Consider the following 19,613-nt stretch of genomic DNA (forward strand, 5'->3'; position numbering starts at 1 on the left):
TGTCTACTTCCCACACCAAAATCCATCGGCCACGACACCAAAAAAAGAAACCCTCGCAATCGACGACGCAATGGGCGGTGGGAAAGTAGGGGGGGGAATGAAATTCGGCCACAAACCCTTGGGAAAAGAGACGCGCTCTCCAACGTGTTTGGAAACACCTCATCGCGTATGCATCGGGGTCATTGCGTCCACTCCTCCACCCACCCCTGAGAGGGAGAAAGTGGCCACCACCCCTTCCCGGGAGGGGTTGATCGAAGAGATATTTGGCGAAGGTTGGGTTGAGACCCTCGCGTTAAAACCACAACTGAGTGTGGCGATTAAGGACTGTTCAAATACCGTCAACCTCGCACTTTCTTTTGCATTCTCCAGGCTCCCACTCTCCTCTATTCTCTCGTCGCAATGTGCCACTGTGTTTCAGCCCCTTCCTCTAAGACGTAGGTATCTAAACCTCTAAGGGTTGTTTAATGTCACCCATATACGAAAGTCTGCTCCCTTTCATAAAAATCTATAATCTTTAGAACATAAAAATCATACATTCAAAATTGGCTGTTAAAAAAAAGCTGGGCAGTTGTAAAAGACTAATGAAAATTGAAAATTTTAATGAACTGCTAAATTACGTGTCATTGAGTACAGAGTTAAAAGTTGGAAATAATTTATGATTGAAATACTCTAATTTCTACATAAAAACTTAAAAGCAATATGCATAAAACACCAGCTTTAAGAAATAGACAAATGAATGTGTCAACTTCATTCACAAAACATATATAACTTGAAAACAGCCATGAAATACTAGAAGTACCAATATGGTTTTGGTGGCAGACCAAAAATACATACTACTCGTTCTCAAATGTATACTCTTCCATAATACGTGTAACTTGTTCTATTTTTGTCACAACAAATTCCAAACTTTCTTCAATTTGGTTCATACGTTCCTTCAGCCTGAAATAATTTGGAAACATTTTAAATAGAAAACAATTCATCACCAATGCAAATTCTCTTTTTCAAAATGAACAAAAAAGGTCAACCATGAAGGCTTAACAAACTTTAATAAATAACCAAGCAGCATTACCATTATAAGAGTGCACAACTGGACTTCACTTACATATCAAACTCTTCTTTAGACACTTCAGGAGTTAGACCAGCACTGCCATTAGATTGAAGAGTGGGCACCTCTCCTGAAGATAGCGCAAAAACGAGTTTCAAGTAAATACATATCGATAGTGAAAGAAAAAACTGCCCTTTCCATGCAAAAAATGAGATGAGCTAGAGTGCACTCAGTCTTAACATTCAAAATTTGAGAATTTTTTTGGGGTTTTCATTCATAATTACTTTTCTGCAGCAATCTCCTCTTATTGGAGAAAAACCACAGACTAACAGATAAAAGAAGGATACCAGTTCCAATGATTTTAGGCAGAAGATACCCTTTAACACCCATAATTCACAACTTTCCAAGTCAAAAAATCTCTTGATTATCTTTTGGCATGCACACAGACTATGACGTGAGAAACGCATGGATTATCATTCATCCAGCATTAGAATGGTATAATTTTGGTATATTTTTGAGTGTACCATAAATGGGTACAAATTGACGACATAAAATACCATTTCTGGGACTCTTTGTCACAAGGTAGCCTCTTCAATGAGCAAAAGAGAAGGGTCAAGAGATTCAATGAATTTACCAAGAAATTCAAAATTTATTTAGTATGTCCTCATGAGAGACCTTAAGAAACAATATAATTTTGGTAGCATATTCATTCTCCGTGAAATTTCATGATGAGAAAAATTTTGCAGATGCATAACTTTTAATAATTTGCCAGAGTTACTGGTGGCAGGGTAATGCCCTCGCCTGCCAAAAAAGAGGTTGTGGATTTGAATCACACCAAGGTGGATTTTCCTCCACCTAGGGCGTCGATGTTTGTGATTGTCTTTATTGAGATGCATAAGAGTTGGGTGGAAGAAGGGACTATGAAGTCTCAATTTTGCACCAATAAAGTCATAAAAATAAATAAATAAACTTCAATAGCCCCAGGGAGAATGATAATTCTATCCAGAAGCAGAATTGGAAAATATCAAGTCATTTAATGATTCCATCCCTGCTGGTGTTATGCATAATTTAACTGAGATGTATCAGTGGGTTAATTTCATGTGACAGAAATGACCTACTGGTCACATGGGCTTTCTCATTTGGTAGGCTGAGAGGCAGAACTTTCTAGTGCGAAGGCTAATGGGAATCTGCATTTTTTGGCTTAACTTGTTTGTTCCAGGGAATATGGTAGTCCAGTGGGTAGAGTACTGGGCTACTGACTGGAGCTCCAAGGTTCTATTCTGGGTGATGTCCTTGGGCACCTGTGTGATTTTTTGAGAACCAGAATTTCCTGGAAAATCATTGGAAGCACAGGGAAAGGAAGTGGTTCCCCTACCCTGATTGGGATTTTCTCATGTCATTGCACTTAGCGCTACCCTCACTTATCCAATCCACCCTCAGGGGACCATTGTGGTTTTCATTTCTTCAATCAAATGTAATCATACTTCCATGGTTTTCCTTAGCACAAATAATTAGGTAACTACACATTTAACCAATCAAAATACATACTAAAAAAATAAGCAACCTTGGTTGAGCCTTGGGCACATAAATTTGTTTTTATCGACACCTCATATTGATTTATAGAGTATTAAGTAAGGAATTTAAGAAAAGACCAGTGAAATGTTTACTGTGGAGCATGGTTTTGTATGGATTATAAACTTGGTCATTTAAGCAATAGGATGAGTGTAAATTGAAGGCTTTTGAGATGTGGGAGTGGAGAAGGATAGAAAAGGTAAAATGGAAGGATGGAGAGTCTAACAAAGAAGTAATAAACATGGTAGGGGAGGAAAAAGCATTGATGAGAGCCATCCAAAGAAGGCAGGCAAGATGGAAGCAGAGCAATTTGATTGGTGATGGAATGCAGAAGACAGTGATAGAGGAGAGAATGTTAGGCAAGTGTGGTAGGGATAGGAAAAGGAAAGGGATATTGGATAGAATGAAGATAAGTAGAATGTACGTGGAATAGAAGAAAAGTTCATTTCAATCAGGGCTGTCCGGTTGAGTCTTATTAGGTGAGGCTAAGAAACATAAGAAAGTTCAGTCTTTGTCAATCCAAAAACCTATTTAAAATGGTGGACTACCAACATAATCAGGTAAAATCCCTCATTTTTTATCCTAAGTGGTCACGCCAAGGGTGTGGTAGTAAAAACAAAACATTCTGGCTACCAGAATCATTACTAGATTTTTCAACTATATCTTTGTACCCTTCCTATTTCCATTTCCATATCTCTTGACAGGCCAATTTTATGAGCTCATATGACCTTCACCACCTGTCATGACTCTGATTATCCATGGCCTTTTTACTTATAAGATTAATGAAAGAGACAACTTTGAAAGCCAACATATTGTTTGTAATGCACCACCTCTTAAATATCAAACAGTGCATAATTACACATCAGATACACCAATTATTGCTACTGTTAAAAATACACTCCCTTGAGACTAGGGACATTACAAGTCTCAGGGGTATTAGAGTTTGTTTACACTGATAGACTGTATGAATGTATAGAGGCAAAAGGAGTCTGCATGGACAAACAGGAATATATGGAAGAATAAGTAAAAGGGAGTTTCATTCCATAAATAAAATAAAATTTTGCTATTTTCACTTTTACTAGCACATGAGGAAACCGCATGAAATAACTGTTTGTAAAGAGTCACAGATCATGTAATTGTTCCCACCTGGTGGACTGTTTCCATACAAATCTGCTGTCATTTTGTTCACTTCATCTTCAGTAAGATAGCCATCTCCAGATAGATTATATTTGGCAAAGAACATTTCAATTTCCAGATCAGAGAAATTGAACCTGAAAAAAATGTATAATTTGTATATGTGTAGCATATGCATGAAATTGGGAAGGTGAGCACTTTCCACGATTACATACTTATATGGAGTAAAAGAACCAATATTGAAATTTTTGGATCAGCTAAACATGTGGATGAGCACTAAAGAATAATTCACTATAGCTCAAGCAAGTTTGCAACACATATTTTACTATGCTAATTATGCTTTCATGAACACTGATCTTAGCATTTATCTCACCATTGAACGAAGGGTTCTTTTTAATTCTAGAATATTATTTTTCAGCATCGATGCAAGAGTAAAAAATATCAATTTTTGATCAGATTTATATGAACAGTTCAAAGTTCAAATAATTTTCAACAAGCAAATTTGTGATTTGTAAAACATGGGCTATTAAATTAGTTTTAACCAAAAAAAGCCATTACTTTTTAAGGTTTTCCTTTATCTCTCGGTGAGCTATCCTTCCTTCGGGAACTTCCTCTATTGTGTCAACTTTTTTTTTACTAAACTTTTGCATAAGTTTGTTGAAAAGTCGGTGGAAAAACTTCATCAATTCAAAATCTTGTCTTCTTATACTTATTTCAGTTTTTACCTCCGAGTAAGTGTCATTTATTATAGCCAAGAACATGTTCTATGAGAAGCAAGATATGACATTGAAATATAATTATATCAATGATAATGATAATTAATTATAAATAATAACCTGATTTTCAAAAGCCAAATCATGCTATCAATGAAACATGCAATATCATTTTAAAACCAATGAAAAATATCTTATATATTCTATTGTTTCAGGCTTCACTTCGTGGAAGTAATTGATATCCATTATTAAAATAGAAAGAAAGACTCGTACTTTTCCACAGATTTTATTATACGGTACAACGCGTTTCACCGACTTGCGGCATCATCAGGTACAAATTTGCAAAACAGACAGAGCAAGCATATATACCCTCAGGACAGAGTGGGGGCGGGGAGGGTTGGAAGGATTTGAGGGGGGTGGGGGCTCACAGGTGCGTTGATGGATTGTTTTGACCATTTCCAGGCTAATTTCTCGGAGAGGAGTGGGGAGGGGTATGGGAATAATTGCTCATTACAAAGTGTCGTGTTGGGGTTCACCAAGTGCCTTCTAATCTCTAATTGCTCGAGAGCGTCCATTTTTAATCCTTTTGGGAGTGTGTGTAATATCTCTGGGACAAAGTCACTGCTGTGGTTGAATTCTAGTAAATGCTTGGCGAAGAGAGAGTTGTTATTCTGATTTTTGTGACACCTAGCGTGTTCCTTGACTCGTAACTTGATATTCCTGCCGGTCTGACCGAAATAAACGCTGTTGCAATCCTCGCATTTCAGTTTATAAATGCCTGATTTGAGAAGGCTATCCTGGGTGTCTTTTCCATTGGCTAGAAGTTTGGAGAGGGTTATGGGTGAGTAGAAGGCTGCTTTGAGTGAGGCGGGTAGGCAGTTGGAAATCCTATATGAAAGATCTCCCAGAAACGGGATCGAGCACCACTTAAAATCTTTAGATACTGCGGGCTGAGATACGAAAATGCTATTTATGGCCATTGCTTTTTGTTTTTTCTGTAGTAATGTGTCAACTAGTTTGGGGTTGAAACCATTGTTGGTAGCTATATTAGTGATATTCACGAGTTCAATTTTGAAGTTTTTGGGGGAAAGGGGGATGTGTAGGAGGCGGTGGATCATGGAGTGGAGGGCTGCGTGTTTGTGAGAAAAGTGGTGTGCGGAATCATTAGAAATTATATGGTCTGTATATGTGGGTTTCCTATAAATTGCAAATTCGTGTCTATTATCCCTAATTGTGATAGTCAAGTCGAGGAAGTTGATGGTGCCGTTGACGTCTTTTTCCATGGAGAAGGAGATATTCCGATGAAGATTGTTTAGGAAATTAAGGAAGGAGTCTAACTGTCGGTTGGTTCCGGTCCATAGGCATAGTATATCGTCCACGTAACGAAACCAATAGCCCACGTTTTTGTTATGCTGATTGTCAGCATTAAAAAGATGTTCTTCTACAGAATTGAGGAAGACTTCGGCTAGGAAGGGGGACAGTGGGGAACCCATAGCTAACCCATCCGTTTGGCTGTAAAGGGTGTGGTTGAAACTAAAATAATTCTGGTTAACTGTCATTTTGATGAGGGGGACCAATTCGTCTGAGATATTTTGGGCAATGGTGGAATCCTTGAGTAGTTCTTCCACCCTAAGCAAAGTTTCCGATATTGGTACGCAAGTAAATAAATTGCTAATGTCGAAGGAGACTAGCCTCGCTTTTTCCGGGACATCAATATCTTTCAATTTTCGGGCTAGCTCTATAGAGTTTTTAACTCCATATTTAGGTTTAAAACCTGTGAGATCTCGGAGCAATACGTCTAATTTTCGTGCCAGAAGGTGTGAAGGGGCGGACACAGCTGAGATGACAGGCCGAATAGGTATGGCTTTTTTGTGTAATTTGGGGAGTCCGTACAACCTGGGGGCGGAGGGGTTCATTTGGATTAAACTAAATTTTTCCCTAGCATTTAAAAACTTACACTTGGACACTGCACGTTTCACTTCACTTTGGAAACTCGCGGTTGGGTCTTTGGATAACGGAGTAATAGGATTGTTGTTGATGAACTCAAGGCACTTTTCCACATACACTCGTTTATCCAACACTACGACACTAGATCCCTTGTCAGCTTTCTGGATGATGAGGTCTTCCTTGCCAATAGTCTTCTTCAGGCGTCGGAGGGTGGACGTATGTTGCTGAAGGCTGGAAAAGCGGGTTGTTGTTGGCACTGCTTCCTTCAATGAGGACATGATGATTTCAGCAACTTGGTGTTTGGTAGCCAGAGATTGGTTCCGAAGGGCAACCTCGCAATCTGCGGCTAGATTTTTAATGTCGGCTTCGGAAACTTTCTTAGAGGGAGCAAACTTCAACCCTTTCTTTAAGATATTACTCTCCTCCTTAGTGAACGTATGGTGACTAAGGTTGACAACTCTTGCGGCCGGAACAAATTTCGATACTGTGCGGGGGCTGTTTTCTTTAATAGTGCACTGGTAATTTTGAGGTGGACTATTAATAAGGTTACTCAGTTTTTTCCCCTGGGTTACATATTTGCGAGAAGAGATTTTACTCACTAGTTCTTTTACACCATCCACAAATGTAATCCATTCCGCAAAATGTAACTTAGAGCAAAGTTCTACGTGCAGACAGAACAAATAATGTGCAAAGGAATCCCTTCTTGCATACCACAGTTTCAGTTCCTCCCTTAACCACTGGATTTTCGCCTTGCGTATCGCTCTGATGGCCGTTGTGGACGACGAAGTGGCACGAACCTGGACGTACGCTGGGAACACTCCGTTTTTGAGGCAACTGTTATTGAAGAGAATATTCAGAGATGCACTGCTGTATTTCACCGAAAGTTTTAAGTAAAGTTTCGCCTGTAATGCTATACTAGCTTTGCGAATATATTCTATTGTTTCAGGCTTCAGGTTTCAGGCTCGATCCCGTTTCTGGGAGATCTTTCATATAGGATTTCCAACTGCCTACCCACCTCACTCAAAGCAGCCTTCTACTCACCCATAACCCTCTCCAAACTTCTAGCCAATGGAAAAGACACCCAGGATAGCCTTCTCAAATCAGGCATTTATAAACTGAAATGCGAGGATTGCAACAGCGTTTATGTCGGTCAGACCGGCAGGAATATCAAGTTACGAGTCAAGGAACATGCTAGGTGTCACAAAAATCAGAATAACAACTCTCTCTTCGCCAAGCATTTACTAGAATTCAACCACAGCAGTGACTTTGTCCCAGAGATATTACACACACTCCCAAAAGGATTAAAAATGGACGCTCTCGAGCAATTAGAGATTAGAAGGCACTTGGTGAACCCCAACACGACACTTTGTAATGAGCAATTATTCCCATACCCCTCCCCACTCCTCTCCGAGAAATTAGCCTGGAAATGGTCAAAACAATCCATCAACGCACCTGTGAGCCCCCACCCCCCTCAAATCCTTCCAACCCTCCTCGCCCCCACTCTGTCCTGAGGGTATATATGCTTGCTCTGTCTGTTTTGCAAATTTGTACCTGATGATGCCGCAAGTTGGTGAAACGCGTTGTACCGTATAATAAAATCTGTGGAAAAGTACGAGTCTTTCTATTTTAATAATGGATAAAAATATCTTAATTTCTATTACATATTCATTCATATAGACGAACTTTCTCTTTCAGTTAAAGTATATAAATTTAGTCTTAAAATAGCAATAACTAAGGGGGAATTATGAATAATTCATTGAACAGCAAAGTGATAGGTACTCACAAGTAGTATGAAGAATACACAGAAAACATAACAGAAGAAGAAGATAGGTCCCAAGATCCGGTTGGCACTTTGTATAGATTCAAAGTCAAACTCTCCAAGAATTATGCATAGGAGAGTAAATGAAGAGTCCCCCAATGATTTGAAACCTTTGACCTAAGGAAAGTTTATGTCAGACAGGTGACCACTATACTGTTTCCAAACATTAGGAAAATTCTGAAAATCATTTCTCACCTGGGTACCAAAAAGAAGGTGGCCAAGTTGAGCAAAAGCAAAGAATACAATCATGAACATTACTGCAAATCCAGCAACATCTTTGGCAGACTGCAAGAAAAAATGTTGTTCTTCAGAGCTTGTACATATATAGACACCCAACATCAAGCTAATGTTTTTTAAAAGTAAAACTTTTTTAAAAGTAAAAATGGAATACGAGAAAGTATTATTGTCATTTAGAATACTCTACATGGTTTGTCTCAAAAGAAGTAGGACTGAGTCCATCAAAAACATTTACTGCCAAGATTGATAATTTTACTCAAAAGTCTTCGAAGTAGTACTCTTATACATCCACACACCAGTGCTAGTAGGTTTTCCATGCCTCATATGCCTTCTGGAAGGTTCCCTCATCACAGTTTGCTGTAATTTTTCCAATTAGCCATGGTGACGTCCTTTCAGCACAGATTTGAGGTGCGGGAAGATGAAGTCCGGTGGGGCGACATCAGAGCTGTAGGGAAGCTGAGGCAGGGTTGCCATGTCCTACCAGGCCAGGTAGTTCGAGTTCCCTTTTGTTCATCTGAGAGCACTTGTGGCACCAATATTGCACATACCTTTCTAATGCCCATGTTTTTGGTCACAAGTCAATGCACATCACTTTAAGGGATGCCATAATCATCATAAACCATACATAAGCTCTTAATCTGTCCAACAAAACCTTCACTCTTGAAAGATTTTTGACACGGTTTGAGGTCAAAGAGTGTCTTGAATGTTCAATATCTTTGATATATTTTCTACCAACCCAATACAACTTGAGCCACTCCAAAGCACCCGATCTATCCATGCTGTAATCATCATAAGCTGCCTCGAGCATCTCATAAGTCTCTTTCCCTGTTTTGCTCAGTTTCACACAAAATTTGATGGCGTCATGCTGTTCCAAAAACTGGTTAAGGGCAGAATGTAACAATGTTACAGAGGTTACATTACAGAGGTTTGCCAAACGAATTATTTGCACTATGCAAAGGCTGGGAGCCAACTGCCACCAGCCTTTCCTGAAGCCCCCCTCCCTCAAACCCAGCCAAAGAAATAGCTGCCTGTCCATCCTCCTATCCAGGAAAAAATAAACTACTCCACTTTTGGAACACACCTTGTATATATTAGGGTCAGATTTTTTTTGGCCTTGAATGATCTCCTCCTCCCCCAAATCACATGTAGATGCAAAAGTTGCATGCATGGAAAATTCCTCATAGGTCAACCATATCCCCTGATCTACCAACAAATACTTAATAATTGAACATTGCCAACCATGGCAGGCAATATGCATCATCCATATCTTCAATTCTAAATATTTAAAATGCATTCATCTTTCAAGCCAATGAGAACCCATTCAGTTCATTGCCACAGCCAGGAAATTTCACATCAGAAAAATCATTCTTTATGATCAGAATTCAACTCTAGATCCCACAATTTCCAGCTGCCAGTAGAGGTACTCAGAAAACTTCTTAGAATACTTGGTTTCTACTGGTTTTTAAGGTAACAACTGTCTCTAATTTTAGTCTTGATTTTAAAACAATCGTTCATTCTGGAAGCAAGTCATATATAAAATTTGCTAGAATAAAGTGTATTGTGGCCAAATTACATATGATAATTGGATGTGAGTTCAATAACTGTTAAACATTTTTAAATGTGTGAGGCTAGCAGTATGTGGTTTATTGTGCCTGCAATATTGTGCCTTTATCAGGTTGATTAAACTTTTTAGTCCCAATCATTTCTTAAGGGAAGACATTTTGTTGTTGCCACTTATTTATCACACTAGTATTTACAAATATACATCATAACATAGCAGAGGTTACCCAAACATAGCCACAGTAATCAACCCAAAAGTCGGTTTGGCAAGTGATGGTAAAGTACACCCAGTACTAAGCTGGACAGGGTGTGAAATTCATGTATCAAGGTAAGGGGGCCAGTTCCTTTCCCTGTACCGGTTATGATTTCCCAGGAAGATTTGATACCTGAAAAATCACACAGCTTGGGTGGAGCTGAGGCTGCCTAGAAAGACATACTTGGGCATCAAACCTGGGCCCTCGACTCAGAATTCCAACGATTTACCCTTGGACTAAAAAACATCAGAGGTTACCTATACAGGTAATTATAGTTACAACATTGGGTAGCTCCTTACAAGAAAATATTTCTCCCCTTTATTTTAAGCCATTTGATTCTACAAATAGACAAGAGTGTGTACTCTTTACTCATAATCCATAGCAATAAAATATGTAAGTGTTTAAATACAGTTATATAAAAACTTGAAATTTTGAATCAATCAAATTATTTAGTGGGCTTCAGGTATCCAGAAAATTTTCTTATTATATGGATTCTGCTCTCATTGGAATCTTGTTGGAAAAAACATTCTGATTCTGGTATTTTCTTCTCTTAAGCCCTACCAATTCTCCATCTTCTTCTTCCCTGCACCCATCCCTGTTTCTATTTCATGTACTCCATCCACATCCTACGGACCACTATTAAACTTGGCCACTAAATCAAACTTCTAATCACATCAAGAAGTTATACAATATCCTGTCATTATCACCAGAATTCCCTTCCCACCGATAGAAGTTCATTCAGTAGCCAACTAAATCTAAAAGCCAACAGTTCAAGCTCATGTAAGCGCCAAACAAGAAAATTTACAGTTCAGTTTGTGACCCAGTTTTGGGAGTCACTAGTTCCTTTTTATTTCCTGACCTTTCCCTTACTGAACTGCTTTTTTATCCACTACTCTATTGAACAATTCATAGATATGAAATTTATCCACACCCACCACTAGTCATGTACTTTTTTACTAGGGAAAATAAAGCTGATTAAATGCATGTAAGTAAGGGCAATTTTTTTTTTAACAGCTAAAACCTCATTAGAAACAACTTGTGGTTAGCACCAAATCCTTCCAAAGATAAACAAAAAATTAGTCCCAGCATTCACACTTTATAAAATGTCCAGAGGAAGATTTTTTTTAACACTAAGTTCATTAAAAAATAATGAAAATAACTGGTACCTGCATTTCGATTCTTACGAGTATCAATGAGATCCTGGGCACTGAAGATCGTAACTGCTATCAGAGTTAATTTTCCTCCCAGTCTTTTAAATGGAAAAACAATAATCAACTCTGAAAAATAGTAGGTTACTTACTCTTGACAAAGTCTTGCTCAGGTCTGCCATAGTTTTATTGAAGCTCATAAATTTAAACATTTTAATCCAAACAAAGAATACTAAGATGGCTATGCCATTGTTAAATTGAGCTTGCCAAAATCCTAAAAATTCGAAGTTAGAATATTTGTTGACATCTTCCAGCATTTTTGCTAGCATCATTTTCACAGCAATGAAACGATATATATTGAATACAACTGCTACCCAGGCTATCTGCAATGGTAGGTAAAAATTTAATTACAAAGTAAAAGAAAATATAATCAAAATACCCAAATCTACATGGCATCATATTAGAGTTATATATTGGAATATCATTTTGATATAAATATATCATCTTAGTATCTGGCAATACTGCCAAGATAGCATCACACCAAATACGTATCTTTCTCCAGCAAAAATGTGATATCAGTGCAGCTGCCAAAAGTGTTGTCAAATAGATGTCTTTCAAAAAATGAAAGAGGTATTTGCTGTCCAAAAGATACCTCAATTAAATATATTTCTCCAATACAAACATGATACCAGAATAGATGATTAAGAATGATGTAAATCATGGAATATATTGCAAAGATCAAGTGAAATCCATCATTCGTTGACTCAATAGCTATCCGTTGACACCATTGATGTGACATTGAGTTCTGAAGATGTCAATTTACCCTATGTGACTAACACTGATATCCCTTCTTTCGCTGTCAGTGATGAAGGAGATTTGACATGTCCAAGTGGTTAACCCTTTTGGTCGAATCCCAATAACTATCAATTGTTTTCTATCTATTCATACATTTTAATTTTGTTTTTCCCTATTATTGAATTCAAAGATATCAATTACATCCTTTTCCTAAAATTGTAATTGTATCAAATTTATGCCATTTTCTTGTCAGCAAAGATATCTATTTAATGTCAAACTAATATTGATCCAAAACCTTCAGCAAATGTCAGATTTATAAAGATTTTAACTAGCAGCCAATGTCAACAACTGATATAATTTAGACCAAAATGCAACATATATTGATGTAAAAATGCCAGTTCAGGCCAGTGTTAGGATATTGCTTGAATAGTTACTTACAGTCAAAATCATAAGATCCAGGTAATTCCAAAAAGATTTAAAATATTTCCATCTCATGACATACATCTCATAGCCCTCTTCAGCCGTGTAGTATATTATGAACACAAGGAAGAAAATTTCGCAGGCAAGAATAAACTTGTCAAACATGGTGACATAATTTATTAGTTTTACCACATTAAAAGACCAAGATGGAATTACTCCTCCAGTAGGTGGGTACTCTAAAACCAGCCTAAAAAATCAAAAAAAGGTTGTCTCCTGTTTTTAAGAGAATAAAAAATAATAATGGTAATAAATTGCATTAACAGTAGACTCAATGTCAATCTAATCAATAGAAAAAAATATTTTTGTTCAAATTCACTACTCTTTTGTGCATTGATTATAATCATTAGATGGTGCCATTGCCTTGGCCTCCATGGTAGTGGCCAGAGGACTAAGAGGTAATGCATAAGAGATCTGGGTATTTACATAAAAGAAATTTGAGAGAGAGAAAGTAATGATCCATTGCTCAGAATTCATTATTAGTTTAGTTATTAATTAATATTAAGAGCATCAGAATTGTCAATATATAAATTATTGCTGATGTGATATCTGAGCATTAGTTGGATGAGAGATTTGGTGACACAAATGACATCATTCAAGAGGTAGAACAATGATTTTTGATGCAATCTGCTGAATTCTACAATTACGGCCTTGGAGAGGTCAAGAAACACTGGTAGAAATGTATAACTCTGGATGGTTACCATGTTGAGAAGCCATAAGAATAAAAAATAAGTTTCTATCTCAATTATTATATAGCAAAAAGTAAAAGTTTACAGTTACCACTCATATATATCTACCTTATACCTACAAGCCGCTGCTGGGGTGTGTGGAAGGTGATGATTACACATCAGACATGCAATATCAAAATTTAAGTTTTTCTTATCTTTTAGTAATAATATAGTTATTTTAAAAGTTTTTTGTAGTAATTATAGTTTTTTTTAAATAATTCACATAATATAGATCATGTTAACTGCAGGCACATACAGTATGGTGGTTACTATGTGGGACTGCTTCATGATGGGGGCATTCATATCATTCCTTGTGCCTCTTAAGGTTGCAAAAATGGGCAGTGAGAATCCTTGGTAAAGTTCCAAGGGCAAGTAGCCGTAGACCTTAGTTTGAAAAAATTAAAAGTTTAACTATTCCTTGTATGTATATATTCCATGCTATTACTATTGTGCAGCAAAACAAAGCCAAGTTTAATTTGATGACCAATGATGAAGTACATTGGCACAGAACAAGAGGCTGTGTAATTACTTAAGGATAACAGGTCATAACTCAGCTATGTTTGCTCAGCACCCTTGTTATGCTGGAGTGATATTCCCCAAATCATTACATAGAAAACGAAGGGAGAAATAGAAAATCTTTTGTAATTTATGTCTAAAATTTTTCAGTTCCTATGTAAACATCAATATTATACAATGGATGAATTCATGTCTCTCTATTTAGATAGGTAATTTTACTCTTATATATGCAAATAAAACAGTGTCTGGCATCACTTGGTGGAAAATCTTCACATGAACTTAATATTAAACCACTTGGCTTTTCCACGTGGAAAAAAATTTTATTTACTACCTAGGTTTGCTATGGTATAACATCATCAGGTAAAAGTGCAATTCAAACACAGTATATATAGCTCTGGATGGAGGGGAAGAGGAAGGAGAGAGGAAAGCAAGGATTGGTTGAGGTAGGAAGAGGGGAATTAAACCACTTAGCTCTCCACCAGATGCCACTTTCCTCTTAAACCACTCCCCTCTTCCTACCTCAACCAATCCTTGCTTTCCTCCCTCCCTCCTCTTTTCCTCCGTCCAGAGCTATATATACTGTGTTTGACTTGTATTTTTACCTGATGAAGTTATACCATAACAAAACCTAGGTAGTAAATAAAAATGTTTTCCATGTGGAAAAGCCAAGTGGTTTAATTTTAAGTTCTTATATATGCAGTTACTCCTCCTGTATACTGTTTTTTTAATCACAATGTATTGTGCTTGTCTGCAAGTATAATTTTTGCAATCAATTAGATGAGTTCCATGTATATAAAAATTTTACATATGCTTTAAATATTTGGAAATACTAACTGTACCTTGTGTATGCATCTATCATGCAGTGACTTATGCTATAAAACACAAGAATGACGTTACAATGAATAATGGTCAGCACTGTCAAAATACCAGAAGATGTAAAGTTATGCATGTGAAATCATCAAATCTGTCTATGGTAGCCGACAGACCAACATCAATGTGCACAAAACTATTTAATAATATGCTTAACCATTTGAAAAATAAGACAGGAATTTAACTATTCAAAAAGAATACATATTTGCATAGTTGGTGTATGAAAGTTATCATAGTGTGAATGAATATCTATGTAAAACTTAGGTAAGAGTATATTAGTTTCATGTCATAATTATAGTGTATATATCTTTTTGGGAATATAGTTATATATCCCAGGAGTGTTCTATACACCTGCCATGCATTGTCGATACTGTCCACTGCCTCTGGTAGACAAATGAACATATTATACTATTGTAACACATCTCAAACGTTTGAGGATTGAGGAGGTGTGGTGGCTAACATGCTGGCTTCCCACCCAGAGGGCCCACAGCGACAGATATTTTTAAGTGGCATCCCGATCCCTACTTGAGGTGCTTTGAGGAGGACACTTTTGAGTAAGTACACCGTCCATCAAATGGGACTTTAAGCTGCACACCCCTTGATGGCATTCATTAAGAGCAGGCTAATGCCAACGTCAGGTTTCTCTCTACCCTTCATCCTTTCCTGCCCATCATTAATATAAATGACCTCAGCTGTTGGTTGCTTCCCCTAAAACCTGCTACTACTCAAACATGTCTTTTAGGAACCAATAAACATCCTCATTGTTTAAATTACAATGGAAGACCCAGCACAGCATACATTAAACAAATAACAGCAGATGTGAAAGTAAAGACATATGACATCAATCAGCCAGAGTATCTAGGGGAGAGAAATGGGTCATAATACTTCAAGAATTGAAAATGATGATGTGGCTCATCAGCAAAAAAGGGCCAATTCTAAATTTTATGTTTCAAGGCCAGGTGCTTATGATGTTGTTACACCACTGATATTTATGAATAGGCAAGCATGTCTGCAAAAGGATAGAACACTTGGCTACTGACAAGAGAACTCAGGTTCAAATCTGGGTGACAGGACATCCTCAGTTTTTGCAGGAAAACTGCAAACTGGACGTGGAATGGAAGAATTGGCCCCCAATCAAATTGTCATAGGTCAATAATCGTGAATATTAAGTCATTTTGTAACATAACCATGAGAGAGCCTTGCCACAAATACCGCATTGCAACTTTCTCCTTTTCTCTCCCTTTTCCTTTTCTTTTTATCATCTACCCTCACGGGATTTCCTAATCTTCCATCACACCCTGTCACTATTCTAGTGATCACCCATTATCTCTTACTGCTTGGGCATAAGTGAAAACACTAACAACATATACTTGGTCCTGCAGATGCCAAAATCTTCAGGGAGAGATTGAGGCCTTTAAGTTACCATTTCCAATTGCAATACCTACCTCTCTTAAATCCCACTCCTCACTTTAAAATAATGAGCCACAACCCATCTACTTTATCTTATTCCCATTTGACCATAAACTGACATTCTTCTCACACATTACTGTTCATGTTATTATATAGTACGGAAATGTTCAATTTCAAATTAAGAAAATAACTACTCTTTTTTAAAACAAAGTTGCATGCTTTCCCTCACTTAATGACACAAAATAAGTTGACATTGGCATTGTAGACGGCAAAGTCCAAGAATATGACTCTGGTTGCTCTCGTGATCCAGTTATTTTTTTTCAAATGTTCAATTATCATAACAGTTGAATTTTTGTCACGAGATAGATCCTGGTAATATCCACCACCTGGATAGTTTGTGAGGAGACCCCAATGAGCTGATCCATCAAGTTCTGACTGAGAATGATAAGTCCACCTAAAATTAATTAGAGAATGATAAAACCTGCAAGGGTAAATTCCAAGAATGATTAGAAATCTTCTAATTGCAACTTACGCAGTGTCATTTCCTGGGCCAAATGGATTTCTGTCTTCTGACCTTGAGGAGTAGAAATCATAGCAAAACAAGAAAGTCCTTCGAAAGTCACCATGTACATCACATGAATCACTTCTTACCCTGAGCTTCAAGGGAGTATTTAGACAGCATTAGGAAGAAGAGAAATGAGTCCTTTGAAAATGTTAACATTCACAGAGCAAAAATTTATGAACAAGAGTCAAGTACTTATTTCCTGCCTCCATTATCTAATTGAGTAAAATGCTTGCCTGCTAACCCAAAGGTCAGGGATTTACGAGGGTGGTCTGAAAAGTTTCCGACCTCAGAAAATTTGAGAAAATTTCAGAAAAAATGCCTTGTATCTTTGTTAGGTCAGAAACGTTTCAGGCCACCCTTGTAAGCCCTCCTCCGGCATGGGTGCTATGTCAACTCTGCCATTGGGACACTTAATGAAAAGCCGAAAATGACTTTTCATGATCCCAAGGACACAAGGTCTAACAGAGGTAGCTTAAGAGCTAAAATATAAATGAGAAGCAGTATTCAGTTTATTCATAACTTTTGTAATATTCCCTAGTATACTTTAAGTCTACGTGATTCTAAAAGTTATACCCAATTTTTTTTTGTTGAAATCATATAATATCCAAATTTTTATAAATGTATGTAAAAGGACTTTTTTGCACAACATTTATATTTGAAAATAAATGAAAATATACAAAAGATAAATAAAAATGAGTACCTGTCGTAGACGTGGTAATCCAAGGAGCTCATTTTCATACAATATTTTTGGATCTTCTCTATTGGTATCATCGGATTCCTTGTTTGCACTTGGCCAACGGTCCCAATAAAAGCTCTTGACCATTACATTATCAGCAAACTGTTCAATGGATATGTTCACTCATGAGTTTCATATGCATAACTTTTGGCAAGAGGTAAATAAGTATCAAAGACAATCCCTTCCAAATAAAAATTGCCCTGTATATTTGAACTGGTACATTCAGTTACCCAGACATTTCATAAAACAATTGGAGGAAGTACATATACATGGGGTGGATGAAATGGGGAGCACAGTACCTCGGAAAATGTAAACTTCCCATGAGAGCTACAAGTCTGGGATATTCCGAAAACTAGGGGGAAATGAGCAGGCTTTAGGGGAGAGTTGGATTGTGCTCCTCACTCAAAATCTACCAGCAAAAGTTCCAAGAGAAACCTTTGGAAATGATTTTTAGCTTTTCACTGTTTTTTTGACAAACAGAGCAACTGGCTTATACATAACAAGGCATCAGGAGGTTACTTTCTGAAACATGCATTAAGGGAAGCTTTTTGATTGAGATCGTAGCTGTTAGAGCAGAAACAGAAAGACAAGGCATAAAATAAAAGTTGATTTGGTTGAAGAGGATACTCAGAAATATTCATGGGGATGTGACATTAGGAGTAAGCATAACGAAAGGTAGGCAGGAGTCAGATACAGACCAAAGCAACTCTATTTGCTTTTACAGGGAAGGAGGTAAACCGAGGCATTGGGAAATAAGGATTCATTTATAAAAAATAGGATGAATCAATGTTGAAACGATCTACTGAATAAACTTTAATTGAAAAATAGAGGAGTAGATTATTTGGGATGAACAGAAAATTCCAGAATATGGATGGGCCTCAAAACAAGCCTGTCCTAGGAGCTGAGAACAGGGTGTAAGGGCTAAAAGAAGCAGAAGATAGGTATAAGAGGATAAGCGTATCAGTTTTGAGAAAAAATGATGAGTCATTAATTGCTGTTCATTAAAACAATAATATAATATCCTCTAGTGTGACTGTTACTGCTTGACATCGATCTTGATACATCTTCTATTTGTTCAAAGATATCCGTTTTTAAATACCTCTTGGACAGTGTATAGAAAATGAGATCAAAAATCACTTCCACCATATATTTTGAGTGAAAGTTTCGAATATGTAAGTACCTAGTTTCTAGAATTTGGCTTGGTACGGTGAAACCAATCACACAGTTAATATTTTTAAATAATTAACTTGTGAAAAGGTACCCATGAAGGCCTCCACTTCAATGGGCTGCGAAAAAATGCTCCATAAAACATTTAACAGCAAAAATCAAATAATTTAAATTGGAAACCAAGAAAAAGAAATGTTGAAATTTACATTCCAAAAATCCCATGTCTGAGAAGCTTCACGAAAACTACCTCCTTTATCATCAAATGAAGAATCCAAAAAGAGGGAAGACATTGCTTTTGCAAAGAAATATTTTGTAGAACCTGCCATGCTAAAGGCCACTGAAATAGATGTTGTAATTAGCAAAGTAATGATTTTTGTTGACTAAAATGTTAATATTTGATACCTAGGTACTAAAGAAAAAAAGGAAATGACTTACATATGCATACAATTGTCAAAAATATAAGAAATATCACTAATTCCTTCACAAAAACCCTCACGTATTCTTTACTTTCTCCAGGGTCAATTGTCTGCTTTGTTCGTAGAATAACTTTTAAAAAAGCGTATACGTGTTAAAATAATTGAATGCGTCATTAGCCTGTGTATAATTCATAGTTAGAGTGATCATACAATTCAGCCAATACTTAAGAGGTGGATCTTTCACAGCGATTGTCTCTTCGGTAATCGGGATCGGCACTGTATTTTTCTCTTTCAAATGAAGTAATTTATCCTTTGGTATGTGGGGTATATTAAATGCCTCTCTCCTTCTACGACTCATGTGTGACAGGTTACTGTCAACGAAAAGAGAGTTGTTTGAACTAAAGATAGCTTCAACGACTATTTATCAGAATATTTAGCGTGAAAATGTTGACATTACCAAATTGAGGCATTCACACTATTTTAATTCCGTGCCAAACAAATGAG

The 19,613-nt window shown here is 37.0% G+C and overlaps 1 protein-coding gene across 1 annotated transcript; it reads right to left on the reverse strand.

Moving 5' to 3' along the window:
- Window positions 1-717: 717 nt before the first annotated feature.
- LOC139701097 (polycystin-2-like protein 1) lies at window positions 718-19,019 on the reverse strand. The gene is made up of 12 exons (XM_071599673.1): window positions 18,900-19,019; window positions 17,491-17,628; window positions 16,758-16,882; window positions 16,455-16,679; window positions 12,663-12,891; window positions 11,582-11,812; window positions 8,426-8,515; window positions 8,195-8,347; window positions 4,310-4,515; window positions 3,764-3,888; window positions 1,103-1,175; window positions 718-939 (listed from the first exon to the last, which is right to left on the reverse strand). The coding sequence occupies exons 1-12, from the start codon at window positions 19,017-19,019 to the stop codon at window positions 834-836; spliced, it is 1,821 nt and encodes a 606-aa protein (XP_071455774.1). The 3' UTR covers window positions 718-833.
- Window positions 19,020-19,613: the final 594 nt, after the last annotated feature.

Source organism: Hetaerina americana, unplaced genomic scaffold, assembly GCF_022747635.1.
Source record: "Hetaerina americana unplaced genomic scaffold, ioHetAmer1.1.p SCAF_11, whole genome shotgun sequence".
Taxonomy (NCBI): Eukaryota; Metazoa; Arthropoda; class Insecta; order Odonata; family Calopterygidae; genus Hetaerina; species Hetaerina americana.